The sequence below is a fragment of the Balearica regulorum genome, chromosome 6 (genome assembly GCF_011004875.1).
Source record: "Balearica regulorum gibbericeps isolate bBalReg1 chromosome 6, bBalReg1.pri, whole genome shotgun sequence".
NCBI lineage: Eukaryota > Metazoa > Chordata > Aves > Gruiformes > Gruidae > Balearica > Balearica regulorum.
The window spans coordinates 33,940,915-33,963,492 of NC_046189.1; the positions used below are offsets into that span (position 1 = coordinate 33,940,915).

At 38.3% G+C, this 22,578-nt stretch overlaps 1 protein-coding gene across 1 annotated transcript in view; it reads right to left on the bottom strand.

Annotated features, from left to right (window-relative positions):
* Positions 1-468: 468 nt before the first annotated feature.
* Positions 469-22,578, bottom strand: part of DPP10 (dipeptidyl peptidase like 10) — a 292,219-nt gene continuing 270,109 nt past the window's right edge. The window contains exons 18-26 of the mRNA XM_075757159.1: positions 21,508-21,606; positions 21,330-21,399; positions 12,304-12,498; positions 10,706-10,760; positions 6,474-6,573; positions 5,706-5,764; positions 5,545-5,617; positions 3,830-3,903; positions 469-2,338 (exon numbers count right to left, since the gene is read on the bottom strand). Coding sequence (XP_075613274.1) covers positions 2,201-2,338; positions 3,830-3,903; positions 5,545-5,617; positions 5,706-5,764; positions 6,474-6,573; positions 10,706-10,760; positions 12,304-12,498; positions 21,330-21,399; positions 21,508-21,606 — 863 coding nt within the window. The 3' untranslated portion in view covers positions 469-2,200. The remainder of the gene's footprint in view (positions 2,339-3,829; positions 3,904-5,544; positions 5,618-5,705; positions 5,765-6,473; positions 6,574-10,705; positions 10,761-12,303; positions 12,499-21,329; positions 21,400-21,507; positions 21,607-22,578) is intronic.

A 22,578-nucleotide genomic window follows, 5' to 3' on the forward strand; every position in this document is an offset into this window, starting at 1 on the left:
CATTTGGCTCATATTGGGAAAAACACCTCATTGAGTTAAACTGGATTAGGATCTCATTTACTGTGTTTGGTTAGGAAAAGCATCGGTATTGTCAGGTGAGCTTTTATTAAGTAATGGCTGGAATTTATGAAATCATAATCTAGAAGTCCCAGTCAATAGAAGACTTTAAAATGCTGCTCCTCTATAGAAAACAGGATTTGCAAAACCCTGTTTGATTTTTTTTTTTTTTCGGTACGGCCTTATTGTAGTGCACATAGTAGCCTCCATATATATATATACTGTAACTATACTATACATCTGTACTCCATACGTACTATAAATGCCACAAAGCAAAGCCATACTTTGTGGTGACACTGGGACCCAGACAAGATATCATTGCACATTAAAATTGTATTAAACTAATTGAAAAATAGTTAAACATTGCTAATAAAACAAGATAAATACTAAACATTAAAAGACAAAGACTTTCCAGTGTTCCATAAAACCACACCTTTCAGACAAATTAATCATTTGCATTATAAAAAAATGCTAACTGTGAAAGAAAATATTCCAGAAGAAAGTAATGAGTAAAAAGCTTCAGGTGATTTTTGATTACATTAAAAACAATTCCCATTCTTCATAAAATATGCAGAACTTTGCATCTTAAATAGTCTAAGTTACCTTAAAAAAATTACTTTCTTTTTAATCTTGCAAGAAATGAAACCTTAATTGGGTAGGAAAGTATTTGGAATATATCCAGAAAGAAACAAACTACAGCTGTTCTCATGTAAGTGGCACTGCATCTGTCAAGAGTTTTCACACACCTTCAGGAAGATACCTTAAATTAAGTCAACATTGTACTTGATTTCAGTGATCAGAGTTAATATTCTGCAAACCCAAAGTGGCTGCCTTGTTTATTTCATAGTTTCAATTTCTATTGCTGTAATTCACCTTGGCAAATAAATGGATGTATGAGGGGCTCGGTCTCTGAATAAATAATAAAATTTAACTTGTCAGGAGCTTCCTTTGCCTTGAATGAAAAACATTTCATTTCTTTGTGATGCTGCTGAATCTAAATCCTGTTGCAAAAGACTTAACGAGCATCCCTGGAATAAAAACTAATGGAGTGTTCTGGCTACATGGCCACCTTGATGAACATTAGAATTACATCTGAGACCAGATGGAAGAAAAGGAAGATGCACTATACAAAATATGTCTTCATTTGAGGAGTAAAGTATTACTCAGTGGCATTATACATTGTTAATAAATTTTCTTTATCTGAAACTATAATTTAATATTTATGTATCTAATTTACATGTGACAAAGTAGCATATTCTAAAATTAGAGTGTAACCAGCAAACTATTAACTACTATAAACAATACCAAAACACAAGCCCAACATATTTTGAGGAAACAATAGATACATTTTGGACTGGGGAAAGATTTAAATTGCAGATATTTTTTTTAAATACAGCTGTTAATTGCATCTTGAAAAAAAATTCTTCAAGCTCAGAAAGATTTTCTGCTGAGGGAGTCCTGGGTATATACATAAAGACCAAGAGTACACTACCAAAAAGTCCCTTATTGGTTACTAGTAGGTACAGTAATAATAGTAAATGCTGAAATTGGGAAAAAAATCGTTTTCAATATCAATGTTATATGATGCACTAGACAATATATCCCCTTTGAGCAGAAACTAGAGAAAATATCGTGCCCTTTATTATCTCTGTGGTTTCTTATAGGTAATAGACAGCAAAAGAATTGCACTTATTGTAACGTTACAGTAAAGTGTTAGGTTGCAGCTCACCTTTTAAAATATTAGTGGCCATAATACTTATGATAGGTTGTGCATTATGCAAAGATGAATAAAGATGTGCATTTAAATTAAAAAACGAGCAACCACTTACAGAACCAACAGTGAGGCTTAACATAACAAACATGCACTAACCCTACACTTATGCAAAACTAAGTTCTTCCAGGAAACTGTAACCAACTGTTGACCTTCCACAAAGGTAAAGGTTTTGTCCCTTGGTAATATGTTTGGACTTGGTAGTTGAATTCCAGTTTATTAGCTCATTGTCTGTAAATGTGCTGTTCCACTGTGATATCCTTTAGCTGCCCTTGAGCTTCTGCAGAATCTGCAATCTTACAGTCACTTTTTATTTAAGGTTTTATTGAGCCGCAAAGTAAGTCCCCTTCAGTACTACACAAACAGGCTTCCTTATTCATCCTCTTCAGGTTCCTGTGGTAAAATTGGTGTCTCCTCCTTTAAACAAGCACTAAAAAACCCAAGGATTGTGCTGTAAAGGTGATATTTGCTTTTCTCAGAAGCAATGTTATGACCTTCATCCGGGTAGATCTAGGAGAGGAGAAAGGAAAAAAGTAAATAGTTTTTTAAAGGCTTTTCAAATATTTAGGGCTCTAATTTTCTTTCTCTGATCTTCAAAATGCTTTAGATGACAACAGGATGATAACATTAGTTTTATGGCGTCAAGGAAAGCTAATAAAACTCAAAGTAAAACTCATTCTCTTGGAATTTGAACTTACATAAAACAACCACTGCAGTGGGATCTGCAGAAGTGAAACAATTTATATTCTCATTGTGCTTACAACAGTTTACTTAGCTGGCATTCTCAATAGTGTCTAGGCATCCAAATCCCATTAACATCAATGAGGATTCATTACCTCATGCTTTTAGGGTCCTCTCAGTATCCCAGTATCTAAGTGTTCAGTGAAATATCTTTTTATTCATATTTTTAGCTATCTTCCTATCTTATCTAAAGTCCATCATCTCTCTCTCCTCGGGTGGATGTGGGCATTTTTCGTTCTTAATTCAAATTCCACTGGAAATTTCACTGAGGCTGAACAAAAACTTGCAGGCTGAAAAAGCAATCCAGGCCACAGGATTTAGGACAAGAGATTTGTGGTGACCTGAGGCAAAAAGCTTCAGCTGCTTCCTCAAACTCAGGTTATCACAAGTTTGCATGAGAACAGTTCAACAGGGCTCTTCTGAGGGACCTCTCTCTTTCCCGCTGCTTCCTCTCTCCACAGGCCTTCACATCGCCTCAGCTGAAATCACAGGGACTGCTGGAACGGATCCTACACCACTCAGATTTCACACATAAAGTCCTTTTCCATTCATAAGTGATGCTAACCCCCTTGTTACCACCTCTTCCCTGACGTGAGCTACCACGCTTCAGTGGAAACTACAGGTTTACCTAAGGTTCAGTAAGGTCGAGGTTTGCAATGCGCAACATCAGACGAATTTGGAGGAGTGACCCAAACCCACATTGTCTACGATATTCAAGAAGGTTTCATGCAACCAGAAGCCTCAGCCAGAAACATCCACATACTCCGCGGTGGGTCACAGGCCAGTCTGTACGTCAGCAGCATGCCCTCTCCTGCTATCCCCAGCCTGTTCCTCACACCACCCTCACGCTCCGTACGGCTATGGAGACAAGGAACAGCACTCCCACCTTTTAGCTGCCTTTTAATAAAATTAAATGTTGCAAATAAGGGGAAATTAGTTTCATGTGACCCAATTTTTTTTAAGTAAAAAGGGACTAAAGCAGTGGTATCTCCATATTACAAAGCACTTTGTATAGTGTCGTAGGATAAACAGGTGGAAAAAAGCTGAGAGAGAGGAGAAAGAGCCCAGAAGAACGACAAGAAGATATGGTTTTTTGATGTCCATACTAACAGTAAGGAAAATGGGATTAAAGGGAGTTCTAACTGCCAATTGAGTTATAACCGGTGCAGTGTGGTAGGGAGGGTCCTTCTCAGGGAAGAAATAGCAATATGAGGTTAAATGTTGAATTATGTTTACAGGAAATGTCACAGCTGCACATACCTGCATAGTGTAATTAACTCCAGCTTTTATTAGATGCTTAATTAGTTCTGCTGAATGCTGGAAGTGGACTTTAGCTGCAAGACAACAACATTTGGTACTATTAGAAAAAGCTATGCTAATATGAAATATGAAATATTTATCTGTTAAACAGCTCTGACCAAAACCATTTCCAACCTCTGTAATTACTGGATCTGAAGTTGACCATCTTTCTGGCCAGAAGCGCACAGCCCCACCTGTAAGGGCGATGCAGGGTGTGACAGCGGAGCCTTTGGAGAAGCAGCTGGAAGCCCAAGGGAAGCCATGCTCCATGCGGACTCTTCTCTCCACCCTTGATTTACACACGCTGTCGTAGTTTAGAGGTGTGTAAAACCATTCTGTTTGATCATCATGACAGCTTATAATTGTGTTAAAGGAAAGCACACTGGATTTTCTACTGCTTGCACAGGGTTATTACAGCCCATACTTCTTTAGGTAATAGACTTTCTGCAACATATCAGTAACTTAATCTTTGTGTGGTAAAAACAGGCAACTTTATTACCATGTCCTAACCCTGCAGAGTTTCGGCTGCAAGCGGGCTGGGCGGTGTCACTAGATGTGATATTAAGCAAGGGCAGCAGGCAATCAGAGTCCTAGTCTTCAACACACTGTATTGCTCAGACATCTATCAGAGTCCCAATTCCCTCTAGCGCCGAGTTCAGAGGGGTAGAAATTGCTGCTGCCTTTTACAATCAGCAAAGCCTGCGACCCTCGTGCCTGCTCAGTCACGCAGTGCATCTCCTCTGTCCCTCTCCCCGCTGCTCTGGGAAGAACCACTGGCCAGCGTTTGCGCCCCTCTGATTGCACACGGGATCCATAACGCGGCTTTGCCAAGTGCCGCCGGGGTGCCAGGCTGGCGGGTGCCACCCTCACCGTGGCCCCGGTGCCTGTGGGCGCTCTCACCTCAGCCCTGCTCAGGGCGAGGTACTCGCCCCTCCAGACTGAGCAGCGAGAGGCCCTGTATTAGCCCACGCTCACCAGGAACATGCCAGGGAAAGAAGTATGCACGTGAATCTGTACGGATTCTGCACTGTAATTTGTGCCTGCATCAAAGCTCGTTCTTCAGACCTACATCAGTTAAGAAAGTTCAGAAAAGTATACTGCAGTTAAATTTAAATCTCTAATTACCAATTATCGCTTGATTGACACATCTTATGATTCCATTTAAAGTGCTAGAACTTACTCTGTTTTTCTCATTCTCTGTCTTAAACGACTGCTAAAAGTATTGGTGCTATTAAAAAGGTTCCCTATAGCTTCAGCTTCAAATGCTTTGGCACTACCTTGTAATTAATTAGCTGAAAAGTTTAACTTCCCATTTGATGCTGTACTTCACCAACTGTACCGATAATTCTTTCTTCAATTGCAGAATCTTTATGAATTTAAAATACCATTAAAAATGTATGTTCTATTAATAATTCATGTAATACCTTTCACTAGCAAGATGGTGGTACACAAGATTTAAACAAATTAGAACATACAGCAACTAAAAGGTACAAATATTCAGCACAGAAAAGCGTCATCAGTTGAGAGTTAGAAGTGACAATTGAAATAAAATAAAAAACCCTAACGGAGGGTTTGAAAATAAAAATGTACTTGCTAGGTGTATGCCCAATCCGTCCTTGAATACCTGCTTATTAGAAACTCTGACTCCAAATGTAATTGCGCCTGGAAATACTTACTATCAGCTGTCCCATGAACTATTAGCAAATTCGCTTCTTTTAAACCATGAAGATTGTGTAATACACTGGATGCCTAGTAAACAAAAACACACAAAGGTGTAACTGAATTGCAATTTCAGAGTAAAATTGTCATTTTAAGCTACTTGTTTATGCTAACTTACCTGATAGGTATTTTCCTCTTTTGATGGAACACCGAGGTATCTTTCTGAAAAAGCTGATGCTGTGAAAATAAAACAAAAAACTTGTGAATTCATCAAAATTACTTCTATTTTGAAACTCATCAGTTCTGGAGTCAGGAGTCAGGAGACCCTATTTAAGCCATTAAGTCAACAAAGACATGTTCATTTAAAAACAGAATGCCCCATTTAAAATAATTTTTAAAATATTGATATAATATATATTAAAATAATATATAAAATAATTTTTAAATGGGTGAAAAAACCCCCACAAAACCTCCAGATCATTAAAGTAACCTGGTCTGATTTGCTGTGTATCACAGTCCACAGTCCATAGCCTGTGCCCAACACTTCACATACAGAACCAAATATCCTGTGATTGAATGACGACATGGTTGATATTGTAAGGAATTCACCACTAACCTTAAAAAATGTTCATTCCTACTGTAAGTCTTGATTCAGACTGATATACCTATAGGATTCTTAGGAAATGGGGTACTTGACTGAATTTCAGTGGGAAATGGAAACAACTCCTTTGCAAAAATCAGTGGTGTTAATAATGTATCTGTGCATGTTTCGGTAAATGGTCCCAGTGCAAGCAGCCCTTTCATTTAAAGGAGAGAACGAGATAGTGAGGTGAAACCTAGTTGATATTGCTACAATGCCTGCCCTTAGGTAAAATGAATAGTAGCTCCATGAATAAAAGGTATTTTGAACAGACGATCCCACAGGTGAAGGGCAGGGAATACTCACCATACAACTTCATGTCTGTAATTGGTGCCACCACAGCTCCACATTTGAAGAGCCGTTCACTGGATTTCAGGATCATTGATGTAATGTAGCCACCGTATCCCTAACAATGGAAGTGATATTGAGACATTTGTTGGTTCATTTCTTTCTAGCAACAATAAAGTTAAAGACCATTGTGCTAATCCAATGGTATCATTTTACAGTATGCATTTATATCACCAAGAATCGCTTTTAAAGGAAATGTAAACCTAAGTTGAGAGTGAGTAAAGATCTCGTCTGACCTGGTCATGAACTTTAAACTATGTAATTAATATTAACGAGTATATTACAGTTTAAGGTCCATAATTCCATCATGGCAGACTAGCCTACAGTTAGTAAAAAATTTGAAAATTACACAAAAAAACTACCAAACCCCAAAAAACAAAGGTAAGGATTTGGGGGGAACAGCCTAGACAGGAAGATTTGTACTCATTTTTTTAATATATTTAATGTAAATATTTGCTAATTACCAGGATACAGTCAGCATTTTGCTGACAGGACAGTCAGTATGGGTACGGGAGATACCTGCAAACTGATCGCAGTTCCCTGACACTTAAACCTTCACAGGTTGAATCCTATTGCTATTACAGAGGTTTCTGGTACAGCATCGTCAAACATCCCACCGAGAGGTACAGATCCCGCCTTGTTTTGCAGAAATAAAAGCTGTACGTAACCACATTGCTCAATATTCTGCTAGTCTCTAGATGTCCTTTCTGGCCACAAAAGCACCCATCAGGCAGCTGTTAAAAAGAAAGGAGCAGAGACAGCATGAAGAATCTGGGAGAGATGGGGCAGAAGCAGGGGAGCTCTCTCATTGCCTCCCCACATTCGTCTGTCCTTATGGCACATCTCTTCATCATCTCCTCTGCAAAGTCTATGATACACCTCCCTGGGAAGAGTTGCGACACAACTGAGTCATGGAAGCTTTGCTTTGCATGAAAACATGAACGCTTTAACTTGAGACCACAGATTTTGTTGGAATGATACTGGCAATTCATATCTACACCTATAATCACTCTAGACCCACAGAAAATGAAATTCTGAATTGTGGAGTCTGGGATCAATTATTTTTCTCATACATTACAGGCTCTTCAAATTTCTCTGTTTGCCATCTTTGTTTTCCCTTCATTAGTGCTAGAAAATTGATTTCTGCAGATAATTTTTTGTTGTTGTTTGTGTTTGGCACAACACACTTCAGGTAGAAGAAATTAGCCCATGACAGGTGAAAGAAAAATCTAAAACACCAGCCATCTCAAAAAAAGGATATTGTGCATCAAATGCTCACAGAGTTTTCTTATGGACTTTTTTGAATCCTGCCTGCTCCTGTTCTTCCTGCCTAATTCTTTAATGAACAGATGATTTGTCTGGAAGAACTGGAATATTTGAAAATCCTTGAACCTCAGATAAGAAAAATAAGCAAAGACGAGTGTTCTTTGGAATCAACCTATAGGAAATGCGAACAGACACACTAAGGGAAATACAGATTAAGATCTGGATTTTCAAGGGAGTGTGAAGAACTGAGTTATCCCTTTCCCATAGAAATTCCAGCCCAGGAGGCCAAGAGCCGCCCAGAATTGTCCATGTGCAGGAGTAGATTTCACCTGAGAAAGAATTTCTGAGTGGGCACCGGTTACTTGTATCATTCAAAGTTTAAGAGAACAGCAACTTTCCTCTGCCTCGGGGTTCTCTACTTTTCCTTTTGTTTAATATTCTGTTTGTGTCTTTCCCGGTAGCTCCACAGCACAATTTTAATCCTAGGATAGCTATTGTCATGTTATTTATTATTTATGCCATGTATTCATTAAGAGCTTGGTTTAGTTCTCCTGGGAATTTCTTTGCTTTCTGCTTGTGCCCTTGCTTCCAGCCAGGCTTTCCAGGAAAAAAAACATTACACAGTGAGATCATATTTTTAGAAGCACTTCACAATGACAATGCAGAAAACAGTTCCTACGTCCTGATGCAAGGGTACATGGTGCCTCACTCATCGGCTGGATTTCTGTGGTTACGACCTAATTGCCCTATTTTCAAGAAGCTGGTTGGCTGTGAAGTTGCAACTTATTTTCAAGCTCTCTTTCTACTTCCATGAATAAAAATGCAGACTACGTGGAAATGCAATTTGCTGTCTAACAGTTCAGAAAGGCCCTTGGATCGTGCATCGCTTGGGCTTGTACCCCTCACAGAGATAAGCACGATGGCACTGGCAGATTGCCTAGCAGTCAGAGGTAGGTATTTTCCACACTGTGACCTTCTGGATAGTCTTGTGCCTAGTTTACATTACTGATTGCAACAAGAATTTTATTTCTGCGTAGTTCTAAAACCTCTTAAAGAGCTCCACAACAGTGTGCACAAGCTCAGCTTTATGAGATCAGCATTAAGCAATTCCAAAGTCATCTTATTTTCAAGCAGAGTGCATATTCTATTTCCATGAGCAAGCCCAATTTAATGCATAGAGAAAAAAAAAAAAAAAGATTTTGCCTATCACATTGTTTTACATAGTAGAAAGAATGAGTTTTAAAGATTTTTAATTGACTCTAAAATAAGCAGAGTGGAGAGAAATACAATTAACCCTAAGAAACTGTTAAATAGATTTTTTTCCTTAATTCTAAAACTAACTTAAATTTTATGAATTTTTGTTTGACACTAGAAAACAACTCTGAGAGGTTAACTTGGAAAGGCTAAATTTCCCTGAATTCAAAGCAGCGTTTAAGCTTATCGAATATCCCAGGTTTTGCTCTTTGTTTTCTCACATTTCCACTTTTCATTCCTCAATCTTTCTTTCAGCAAATAAATGCAGGTAAACCATCAGCAGTAATATTTTATGAAAGAAGAAAAAATTAATTTTGAGGTAGCCTTTAGCAGATATGTAAAACCTTGTTTAAATGTATGCTCTATGGTAAACGTCTTATCACGTTACAGTTAGGAATCAAGATACTGCTGAATCTCCTATAGAAAATGAGTGGAATTTTCAAGTAGCAATGAAAAGAATTTCTGAGGTCAGAAAGAAGTGAGCAATTTGGGGTGCTCAGTGATTTCACTTGAGAAATAACACTTTCAATCATTTGTGGGAAGAGGATATGGAGAAATGTAGGTGTTTATATGCATGTGTACTTTCATATACGTTGGCAACAGGTACTAAAACCTGAATAGAAACGTGTGCCACGATCATCTGGTGAATGGAATCAGCCCTATTTATACCTCCTTGGCTGAAAAATCTCTGGCTGCTGCCCTACAAACCAGTACTTCATTTTCACTACACTTCACAAACATTAACTAGTCCTCAAAACGCTGCCACGCAGGAGGTAAATATCAATATCCTCATCTGACATTCAGACAGAGACACGCAGGTTAAATGCCTTGCCCGAGGCCATGCAGCACGTCAGCAGCAGAGTGGGGATGGGAACTCAGGGGTTTCATAGCGGAACGCACGCTGCTCTTGTAACGGATGGTTGAGGGGTTTGTCTAGGTACTCGATCACAGTTTGTTGTAACTTTGAGGTCAAAGGCACAAAACATCTTCATTTTTAAGATAACACTTAAAAAAAAAAAAAAAGATGCACATGCTAGTCTGTAGAAGAAGCAGCAATTATGCAGTGTTTCTAATTGCTGGGTTTTAAGACGTCAGTAAAATGCTATTTAGTTCGTTACTAAAGGTTAAGCCTTTGCCTTGTTCTGTCTCGTGCTAGAGGCAATGACACGCCAAACAGCGAAGCCAGCTGACAAAATAGCAACGGCGAAATTTCTGGCAGATGGTGCAAAAAGAAAGCTGTTGATGGTACCATTGGGTTGTAACTCAGCTAACCTCAAGGGTCAGTAAGACATTCAGATATAAAAGTTGTATTAGAAGGCCATTGTCAACGCAACTGCAGCCCAAATGTAGAAGTGTAAGAAATAAGCTTTCACGAAACCTAATCCCATATTAAAAATTTCTAAAGAAAGTAGATTTTTTTAACAATCCTTTCTCCTGCAGATTCTGAACCACAAATACTGCACTACCACAAAACGGATCTGATTGATCTCAAATACTCATTCTGAGAAAAAAATTAATATACAGAATATACAGTAAATTATGGAAGGTTTTTTCCCCCTCTCTTAATAACTGAAATTGTCTTAGTAAAATAGATAAATACATTTGTTTATGAACTGATAGTATTTTCTTAAAGCATCATGATGATACATCCTGCTGGTTTTATACATTACCTTTCCAAATATACTCAGCCTCTTAGGATCAATGAAGGGCTGCTTCAATAGTGATCTGCAAGAAAACAAGGGGTTTTCTAATTTGGTAAAATGGTGAGTTTTACTTTTTGAATCTAGTATATAAAGAAAATTATTTGCACAGTCAGGAATTGTCACACATGCAGAATAGGCAGAAGAACAAGTTACACCAATAAACGTATTATTGCATTGGGTAATACGATTTGCTTTCTAACTCCTTCTCTATATGGCAAACAGCATGCTGGACTCATCTCACCTAACTTTAGATATCTGAATTTGAGCATTATGCCTAAATTGCCCATTTATATCTGCTTCTTAGTTAGAGGCAAGAAGAGAGATACTCTCAAACAGCCATTCTTTCCCACCCATGCTGGAAACCTCTCTCAGTCTGGGGAGAATCAGCCTCCAGAAATGCCAGAATTTTCCACCAACTAGAGCTCAAATGACTGGCTTTTACCAGATGCCTAGTTTTTCAGTAATGAAACTTCTTGAATCTAGATAATTATCCAAATAATTAATTCTCTCATCAAGGCCATTAATCAGTAATGGTGAATTTTATACAGAAAAGACAGAATAACCTGAGGGGAAAATCCAGCTGCTTTTGAGGAGACAAAACCTGCTGCAGTACCTCCTCTCAGCCAAGGGCACCCTCCCTTTTTCCCATGCAATGCATCCAAAAAGAGCCCAGATGTAATTTAGCCTAAAACACCTGAGTATTTGAGCAGAGAGCCCAGTTCTTGCAGCACAGCATATGGCCTGCTTCTGGTGGCCCTTTTGCAAGGGTCACCTTGAATTGCTCTGCTCATCGTAGCCCATTCCTGACCAACATGAACACTAGCAGCCCTGTTGCCCAGGTATGCCATGTCAGAGACAGTTGCCTACTCATGCAATGGCTGAAGCACAAAAAAAAAAAAAAAAAAATCTGGCTTAAAATCTTTCTTTCCTTGAGAATCCCCAGAAAAAGTCCATCCAGACCTTGGTATTACCCATTTTGACATGTGCAACCTGAGTAAAGAGTGTTGTCAAAGCCACGTGTGATTACTCCACAGATGGAAAAGACTCTTTTCTGCAGCTGGTGGATTTATATCAGTCTAAGAACGATAATGCAAATGAGAAATAACAGGCATTTGCCCAAATTTTGCTCTCATTTACACCATTATCACTCCATTTGCTTTGTACGATTACTCCAGAACTCTGTGGTGAAAATGCAAGCAGTATCCCATCATATAGGCCTAAAATATTGTAACACAAATGCAGTTAAACATTAACTCGTGCACTGCAAGAAATTTTGCTAAGGAATATAGAGAAATACAAATCAGTTCAGGTGGCATATTGAGATTGCACACCGAAGGACAGCTTTATCAAAGAGAAGTGCCAGCACAAAAAGTAAACACCGCTTTGATCTTTTATTTGCTGTTTGTAATGAAAAGATTATTGTTTCAAAATTTGCAACTGCATTAAAAATAAACATTAACAGTATTCACGAGGTAAAGAAAACATTCTGGGCAGTTTCAGGTAAACATGCTCGTTCATCAAGGTGGAAGCAGGGTAAAAGAGAAAAAAAGTTTGCACATACGTACTCTACGGCTGCTATTTGGTCCTTCACTTCCACTGATCCTAAGCATCGGTGGACCTCCTGTAGAATCTTAAGGCCTTGAAATCCACTCCCTCTGCCATCAAATCGAGCTACGATGACATTATCAGAGTTGACAAGCACTGAGTCCCAGTCAATGTGAAACTTATCTGTAACCAACTGGCTGCCTGGAGCTTCATCACTGCAAATACCAACACACCAGACACAAACGAAGACTATTGACAATGTGATGCACTTTGCCGTTCTCCGATATTTTATTTAACCTAGATGGCAGAGTTCAGTCGGTTATGCAATCCTCTTGAATTATTGTCACTTCCATCGATACTATCACATTAGCTAGTGCTGGTATCCCTGCAGCAGTAGTAAGAAAAATAATCTCTTTAACTTTATAACCACTGTGTTGCAGTGTTGCCAATACCTGAATATACTTTATAGAAGGAAACAGAAAACTAAAGCACATAGTGCTGCTTATAGGTTAATAAAATGAAAAAAAAATACCATGATCACTAACGACTAGCTCAGTTCTGAGAAGGCTCATGTAGAATTTGTTAAGTCACACTAAACAGACAAAAAGGAAAATTCATTTGGTACCCTGATTATGATTTTGTAGGATATATAATACTATTAAGAAGCATGTCATCTTAGAAAACAAAAATAATTGCATTGTTGTATCCTTGAATGGAGTTTTTGAAATTGACTACAAAGACGACTAAAGTATACACTGGAGAAAATTATATTTTCTCCATCTAAATTCATAGCAAGAAATGGATGCAGGCAGGAGTGGTAAGTTTATTTTATGACTAAAAAAACCCGGTGGTTTACAGCAGAGAAGGTGGAATAGAATAGGAGAATGCAGTTTCTAGAGGAACAATAAGCATTTTCTATTGAAGCCAAATATACTATTTTTCTTCCAAAGAAAATAAAATGTCAGTTTTAAAAGGGAAGCTTGTCATTATTTTTCCCCCAAGATAAACACAGAATAAGAGAGCAGGCTACCATGAAGTTGTAGAAAATGCAAAATACTTCTATGCAGGCTGCATCTGCCAGTTGAATGCAAATTAAAATGTAAAAGTGTCTGTGCTGGCTGTATGTAAATTAGATTGGACACTGTCTGTGGGAATATCTTGTCTAAGGTGAAAGATGAAGACAGAAATTATTATTTTGCCAAAGAGACTTATATAAACCTGGGGCGAGGAAAGAGAGATAAAAATCTCCTACAATAACTACTATCTTATATGTACAATAATGTGCTGATTCAATTCTGGTTTTGGCTGTGGATAACATAGATCATCTTGCTTAATTGGCAAGCATATGATGAATACATATGTTCTCAGTCAGATCTACCTACGTAGCTGCTGTATCATGCACTGAAATCAGAATTACTCGGTTATGTTATGCTTGATTCACCATTATCTTGTGCATCAAGTTTATATTTGGCTTTAGAAAAAGAAAGGAAGGGCATTTTTTGTTTGCTTAACCAATTCAGTTGTGATTATGCTAACTGCTAACAATGCAGAGCAATGAATTTGGAAATACTGATTGTCAAGTGAGCTCTACAGAAAACACACGGTTCAGAAGTATATTATCGTTATTATTTATAATAAGAGCAGGAGCAGAACGATTCTTTCAATTTCTGCTTATTGTACAGAGCAAGGTTTTGAGAAGCACTCTACATTGACATGGATGTTTTCCCAGAGCTTTTACCACTACTTCCAATAGTAGCAGCCTCAGATATTTATTTTTTTTTAAGTTCTTTCAACCTCCTACAATAAGATAATATGTCAGAAATATCCTTGTTTGGCTAGGTATCTTTCCAACAGTTTAATGCACCCCACACAAGCGAAAATATCACGAGTCAGCCTGCTCTTCTCCCACCTAATATAAGAAGAAAACAAATAAAGTGTTCACATTTGTTTTACACATGTTATATATCTAGGTTATATATACACATATGTGTGTGCGTTATACACTAAGACACTTAGGAACAGGGGAAGACCCGTTACATTTGTAAGCCTTTCTCTATACCATAAAGCGCTTAAAACCAAAGAGAGTTTTAAATGAAAGATGGTAGTCTTGGATAATTTCTTCTGTTAAGAAAGGAACAACAGACAGGACCTCAGCAAGATTCTCAGTGGGCAAGAACTGACAGTGATGTTTTCCCAAGCTCCTTCTCTGGAGGGCATAGCTGGGCTACTCTTAGGCTCAGACCTTAAACACTATACATCTTCCACTCCTGCATGATGGGTTATTTGACACATTGCTTTTGGAAGCAATTTTGCAGTGGCTACTTTATTTCAAGAATGTCCGTGTAAGTAGTCTGCGACAGGCATTTAAAGCCATTTCCATTGAGGTACGTGTCAAAATTCCTATTAACATCAAAAGGTCTCTTTACTCTTCAGCTGCTACTATAAAATGATACTGATTATCTGAGGTGTGCTTCTGTCCTCCACAGAGAGACAGCATATATTCTATGCACTATTTAGACCCCACTTTTAACCTTTTATATGGGACTTCTGCAAGGTATTAATCCTTTATGCAAGTCTGAACATCACCCTGAGGGCTCTAACACAGCAAGTTTGTTACTACAGTGCAGTAATAGATGCACAGCCTGATTTGTGAAGTTTGTCCTGGGATTACAGCTATCTCAAAGGTCAGGTTTTGTTTTATGCTCATCACTACTTGCAGCCTAATTACAATGAACTACTACTGTTCAGTGGTACTCTTCACAGAATTATTTCTTCACCCCACTAGTAAGCCTGGAAGAAAGTCTGTGCCATTTATGCTTAGGTGCAACACAAACACAGAAGTCTTCTTCCCACCTGACTACGGATGGCCATAAGGGAACCATAGACAGCCCACGCACTACAGCAAAATCGAAGCCAGCACCAAAAGGGCTGTGCAAATCTACAGGCACTTCAACATCCCTCAAGGGTTCCTTAAGGGGCATCATCTCCAGAGTCAAACAAGAGTAGAATGAAGAATTTGCCTAATCCTTCTTGATTCATTTTTTTTCCCTTGTAAGCGACAGCACTTGCACTTCCCCTTCTTTATTTTTGCTGCTGACTTTCAAGGTTCAGAGCTGCTGTGTGTGTGTCTTCGACAGCGACTACACTTGGATTATGAGTCCACCGTGGCAGCGCGACTGCTGACGACTCGGGCGTACTGCTGAAGTTCACCATCGAGGTACCATTTAAACAGACAGAAGCCATCAGTAATATACCAATATCATTGACCTTAGTGGGTAATTTGTATGCTTCTTGCAAGGTAGTCACATACATCTCAGACTGTCTGGAAAAAGGGGCAGCTTTTCATATACTTTTTTCAGCAGTAAGTTCATATATTGCTGAAAAGAGAAGAATCTGTTCTTTCAGATTCTATAACCAAAAGCTTAAACTAAAGTCTCTGTTCAGGACTTGAGTTACAGCCTACAGGGGATAATATAGTGTTACCAGAGAGGCTGCTGCTGCTGTACTCTCAGCAACACTCCTCTGCCACTCTGCTATCATGACTGCAGCAAAATTTCTTCCAGATTTTGCACCATTTAAAAACTAAGTGGCAAGATTTTAAATAAGAATTTTACAAGCTACAGGTCTGACCAAGCAGGGGAGAAAACAATTTTAAAAGATACATGGCAAATGACTGCTATCATCACTGCTGAATTTCCAGTACATCTCTTTCTATTTCTGTAAAACAGTGGATTTGATGCAGCATATGGAAAAGGTATCTTGATAGCAAATATGTGAGAAAGATTACAACTCAGAGGATAAAATCTATGCAAAGAAATATCACTGATAAAAGTCATCTTTTGCTTACAGTGAAGCTGAGTGAGGAAAGACCATTTTGCAAAACTGGTGTAACAGAAAAATCCCCTTCATTTTCAGATTTCGTGAGCATCTCGTTCACAAGCACCAGCTTTCAACCACATCCATCATTACTGGTCAAAAATCAGGGAACCTGAGGAGCCTCAAACACTGAAGACAGAAAATCCCAAATGTTTTCTCTCTGTTCATATAACCTGTTTAGATATAGCAGACTGCAACTAAAACCAGACTGTTTGTTTACAACTCCTCCCTGCAGATACGGCCAGACAAATTAAAACATCACCACAAGTGATTCCATTATGAGGGTAGAACCATGTGATAGAGAGGGCTGAAGTAGATAGCATAGTACAAAAAATAAAATTGTTATTAAAATCTCTTTCTGAAATCCTTGAGGCTGAAGACTTTGAAAACTCAATTTTGAGAACAAGAGATGCAACCCTGTCCTCTGTCATCAGAAAAGGAAGTGAAGTTTCGAATCTCCTCTTGTCTTTTTCTGAGCAAGATTAAATGAGCATTTAATTCACACAGTAAGATGTGTACTGCTGTGGGGGCAGAGGAGGCTGAAAGAATACGGATCCTAGCTCAACTATTTCCCAATTTCTTTTTTTGGGGACAAGACTGAAGAGAAAGGGAGTAAGGAGGTCCATCTCTGCCCATAGCATCAGGACCACTACTGCAAATGAAACAGCTGGAGTAACCCTCCAGTCTATCTCTCTTTTAGCCTAAGCTAAATGAATTTTCCCTCTGGGCATTGAAAAATATTGTAAGTTCAAAGAACGGGGAAGAAAATCTACAAGAGTAAAAAAGAAAAGACTTTTCATCAAATACTTTGATGTAACAGAAACACAACAGAGCAGTAAAATACTGGCACACTCGGCAGAGGCAGGATGAATACATCCATTAGATGGATGGCTTGCAAGGCAATTAGTGAATCGTTCACACGACTTAGGGATCCCAAATGAAGTAAATTTTGCAGCTGTTTTACAGAGGAAGAACTGGCCAAACAAAAAGGCCTTCAGGGATGTCCTCCTCGCCAAGTAGTGGAATCTACCACATATTTTTACACTTCACCATGTAGCCAAGTATTGTTCCTTCACCCACCACAGCTGCCAGCTGAACAAGTAATATCCTTTGCAACAAATGAAAGATATGCAAGACAGCTATTAATACACAAAGTGTTACCGTACATCAGATCTCGAGCATTTCCAAATACTTGCATCACGCCGCTCTACATTTCTTCTAGTCTTTTAATGAGTTATTCCTGAAGCTGTGAAAAAATCCTCACTTCCAACCCTACTGTCTTATCTTTCTATCAGTCCCGAGAGTGTATTAACTGGCGGCATAAACAGGTTTGATTGCCTGTTGCAAGGCCTAAAACTTTCATCATTTCAATAACAGGTGAAGTGATTCCTGTTTATTACCAAAATATAAGAAAACAAGTAAACAAATAAACAAACAGAAACCTCTTGGAGACAATTCACTGTTACTTTGGAGAATACCTGTTGGTTTTTTCCACCTCAAATATCAGAACAATCTCTCCGCTGATTCAGTTTTATAATATCCACTTACACATTGGACAATTTTAAACGGCATTGAATAATAAATGCTGACATTTAAGATACATTATCTACAGATTTTCAAGGAATGAGGTTAATTATGTTCAAGAAAAAATAAAGAATTATTATCACCTCTCATTTTATTATCCAGATTAAATGCCAGAGTCTTTATTTAATCATTTCCTGTGTGTTACCAAGGAGTATATCTTCCAACTTTTTTAATGAGTAAGGTGAACCATAATGAGAAAATCAAGGATCTGAAATTTAAACTTTGATCTTAATTATATAGAAAAGAGATGATAATCACTCTTTCAGGCAATTACTGTACCCCTCTCTAATCTATAGCTACACTGTATGTATTATATCAGAAGGAAACTGAGTGTGAAATGTATTAGTGGTTTAGGAGAACAAATGGAAGAAAGGAGACTGTTATAATCCATTTAGCATTTTATGGCCTACGCATCACAGTTGTGGAAAGAAAAATAGCGCTAGCTGACATAACTGGTTTCTACATGAGACCTGTCTGTTAGAGAGTCCAGCCATAGAGATGGACATAAATTTTAACACAGCAATACAACGATCTTCTATTTGAGCATTGCAGCATGCTTTGCAACTACTAATGGATGAATCTTCACAAAATCCTTATGATGAAGGTTACAGGATATTCAGGGCCTGGTCCGTAAGGTGAACTTGTGTCTATGCGGAGCTGCACTGCGTTCACATCCAGGTTTCACATCAGGACCACAATCCGCTGGTGCAGGCTCCCTTCCAGGATTCAGCCTTAACACTCAGATACCTGGGTGCCATGTGCTGGAAGTTCAAATCTATCTGTAGGCATCCTCGCATGAATACAGGAGCCTTATTGTAGTCATGCAGCTTTGCAATAGCTACTAACTTTCAGTGATCTCAAAAATAAACCCAAATAATACCAAACTTTCTCCCTTTTATCCATTTCGAAATTCTGTGATCATGACTGCAACCCTATTGATCCAGAGAGCACATTAGCACCACACAGAAGCGGTCGCAGCTGAGGAAAATTTACAGTAAAATTACAAACCTCAGCCATCAACCCGCCACTTTATTCTAAGCCAGCAAAACCAGCCACCAGCACAAAAATTCTGCAGACAGATGAGACCACACAGGCAAACTAGATCCTGGCAAAACGTGAAGAACAGGGAAGATGAATCTTCACCAGAGGCTTGGAGTGACTCTGAAGCAATCACTGCAGCCAAACGGCCAGTCAGAGCCTGTTAGATCTTATATGCCATATTTACCCTCCAGCTTAGGGGACAAAGCCTTTGTGCACTTAGAAGCTTCTATGCACTTAACTAGGCATTTAATTTGCACTGCAGAGATGTATTAGGTGAATTTCAGGTTGAAACTCACATTTCCCTTCCCTTCCCTTTTCTCTCTTTTTCCTAAGTCCCTGACAAACTGCAGTACTACTGAGATGATGGAAAGCAAAAGCCACTTCATATCTGCTAATACTTCACTTTTCCAGATATATATCTTCTCTTTACATACATCTAAGTGTATGCTGCCTAGATCAAGATGTTATATAGAATCTCCTTTCTAAAAAATGGATATACAATTAAACCAACATTCTTACCAAGGATAGTGGTAAGCATTCTTTTTCAAACTTTCAATAGCTGGAAAATAATGAGAATTGTATCATGGCTGAGAATGCAAGCAAGACAGTAGATGCAGCTGAACACTATGAAAGGCAGCGCTTGTTATCAGCCACTAATACAATTCCCGTCTAACAATTCTAGCAGTAGGAACAGGGTGTTTCTCAATCAGTTCCAACAGTACCGCTCTGGGACTCAGGAAAGCCAAATATCTGGGAAATGATACCATATATACAACTAATCAGGTCTTCCTGTAAAAGCTACAAGTTCTTCTTGGACCTGAATACTTTTTTTTTTTTTTTTTTTAAGTACTACTTCTGATAATGACATAAACCTTAAGATGTCAATTTGGATGTGTGTGGGTCAACAAATTACCCTCTGCACGCACACAGATTTCCAATCGTTCTTTCTCAAGAGCTAGGCAGAATTTCTTAGGCTCAAATAATCATTCCACAAGGGAATCTCCCATAACTTCAGTGACAGTTTTCAGTTTTATATCTCATTTGGGGACATCTTTAACACAAAAAAAGGATTGTTGGCAACCTTAGTTAAAAGACTGTAAAAAGCTGCTGAAGAAACAGAACTTCTCTCTCCTCTAGGGAAGGGGGGGACAACACATGCAACGTTACATGAGCCAGGATAGATTTCAAATTTTCAGTTTCATACTTTCATTATTGTACAGTGTTTTCAAAAAATAACTCCTGTTAAAGCTAACATTGAGAATTCAGTATTGCAAAGGTAAGATTTTGACTAAAAAGAAGCAAATTCTCCATATTTTAAATGTAGATACCACAATTTGTATTCATAAGTGGATGAATTTCCTTTTTATCCCACATGCACATCATAAAAAATAATAATTATAAAACATATCCATACATTATGACCCGGCCACATTATTCGCTCACTGGTTACTGACAACTTTGGTAAGTTTAAATTCAGATTTTGCCTCAATACTGCTCTCAGTTATTTCAACTCTTGATATCTAAAAACATTTCATAATAGTATTTCTTAATCTTTTTTTTTTTTCCCTTTTACTGTCATTTTTGGCCTTGGCCTTCTCCAGGTTTCTGATCCTTCCCTCCTATCTTCTCAAGGTACTACGTGAGTATGTAACCTCAGGAGGTCTACTCCAGGTGATACAGCTCCGCTAATGTGGTATTTTCATGACTTTAGCAGTGCACTCCTACGTTGCATTGGCGAAATTCACATCAATTCCTTCCAAATGGGACTGGAAGAAGATCTGTAGGTGCAGGAAAGCCCTCTGCACCCATGGCAGACCCATGCTGAGCTCAGACAGAGAGCAATGCATGATGCCCTGAGCTGGCTGTCACCGGTTTTCCTAGGTAGGATGCAGGTATGATCATGACTGCTCTCTTCCTCTTCTATACATTCTGTAGACATGCAACTTAAAAGCTGACCATCTCTGAAAGAAATACACACACTACTCCTTTTTAAACAAACAGTGCAGGTTGCCAGGGAGTACCTCCTTCCTCCCACGGAGGCTTTCTACAAACATCAACAGACTTTGGATCATGCCTATAATGCTTTCAGCCATTGATGCTCAAGAATATTTTTTTCTTCTTTCCAGTGTTCCAAAAAAAGCAGTTTTGCTTTATGCATCTTAACTGAGTCTCTCTTACAAGCTCTATCCACTTCTATCAGGGATAAAACAGAAAAAAAAAACGAGCACACGGTCTGTGGGCAGGGATCAGTGTGGGTCCAGGAAAGCCTGCAGAACTACCACAGTTACACCATCAGAAGGGCCAGCGCCTCAGGTATATAAAAGTACAACAAAGCAGAGCTGGGTTTGATAAGCTCAAAAAACCCCAGGCATCTATGCCAGACCACACCAATAACAAAATCTTCCTGAGACAAGCCTTTTGATTTATCAACTCAAATCCATGAGGTAATTTTGCTACACAAGGTAAAAAACCATTTTCCTATTACAGAGTTAGTTTTCTATGAAGTAATTTTTACTATTTTGAGTGATTCTGCACAGATACTTACATTATTAATAGAAGGGCATACTGGTTTCGATCCGTGAAATCTTTTGGCAGTGACAACTGTAAAGGGAGTTCTTTTAAGAAAAGAGCAAAACATTAAAGGCTGGTAGTTACACAGATGAAAAACAGTAACATCGTAAGAAAGCTTTTCGTTTGTTAAAATAATATTTTGCCAAATTTACCGTAATCCTCAATGTGAAGCATTTTAATTTCAGTCCTCGAATTCTTTTTCTTAAAAATAGCTTCCTTCAACACAGCATTATTTTCCAAAATATAAAACTCTATGGAGAACAGGAAGAAAAAACAAGTTGAAAGGTACGGAGACTTATCATATCAGAGATAAATCGAGATTCAAAAAAATAAAGAAAAAGAGACAAATGTGTAGTGATAAATCTTGTAAATGAATTCCTTCTGTAAATACTTTTTTTATAATGCAACTGTTTTGCAATTCAGGAACTGAGCAATCAGCTTAATTCAAAACATATACATCTATTCCATTTTCTGGCTTCAGCAGGCTTTGTTTTCGTTACGCACTAACAATGAAATTGCTGATGAACGACATGAATAGTAGTGTCTCTGACAAAGACTAACAGCAGCTGTTTACAGGGAAAGGCTACTCTGCTGGGCAGTATCCTAAGCCTCAAGCAGGCATCCTTTTCAAGCTCCTTATTCCAAGGCAAGATTTAGCCAGCTCAGCTCTACTTGATCCCTGCATGTCCTTCTCTGTCTTCTGCACTTCAGCCAGGAGCAAGATGTCAGTTTGGTTTAAAACTACAGGCAGATTTGAAGCAAATCTTTTGCAAACAGAATGACTAATCAGTGTTTTTTTTTCTTTTCTTTTTTACTCAAATTGCCAATCTTGCTTCCAAAACGTGGGTTTTTTTATTAAACAATAAACCCTTCACTTAGGGCCAAAACGGATAATCTAAGGAGAATGTTTGTTCTGGGCAGTCAACCAAAATGGTATAATTATAGTCTGAGGATGGAATAATTGAAGTAATCGTTAATCATTCTTTTATGAATTGAAGATGATAATCTAATCTTCTGCTGAAACATTAATGGTAAATTATCTCTCTTATTATTTGGTTTCTTGTTGTTACAACAAACAATGTCCCTCTATCCTGACGGGCTTTGTTTTGCCCTAAGATGCTGTACATAAATCTCTTTTACAATAGTTCACTATCAACAGTATTTTAGATGCAAGTAATAAAGAGCAAAAGTCTACCTTCATAGAACTGAGTAGCTCTACAGAA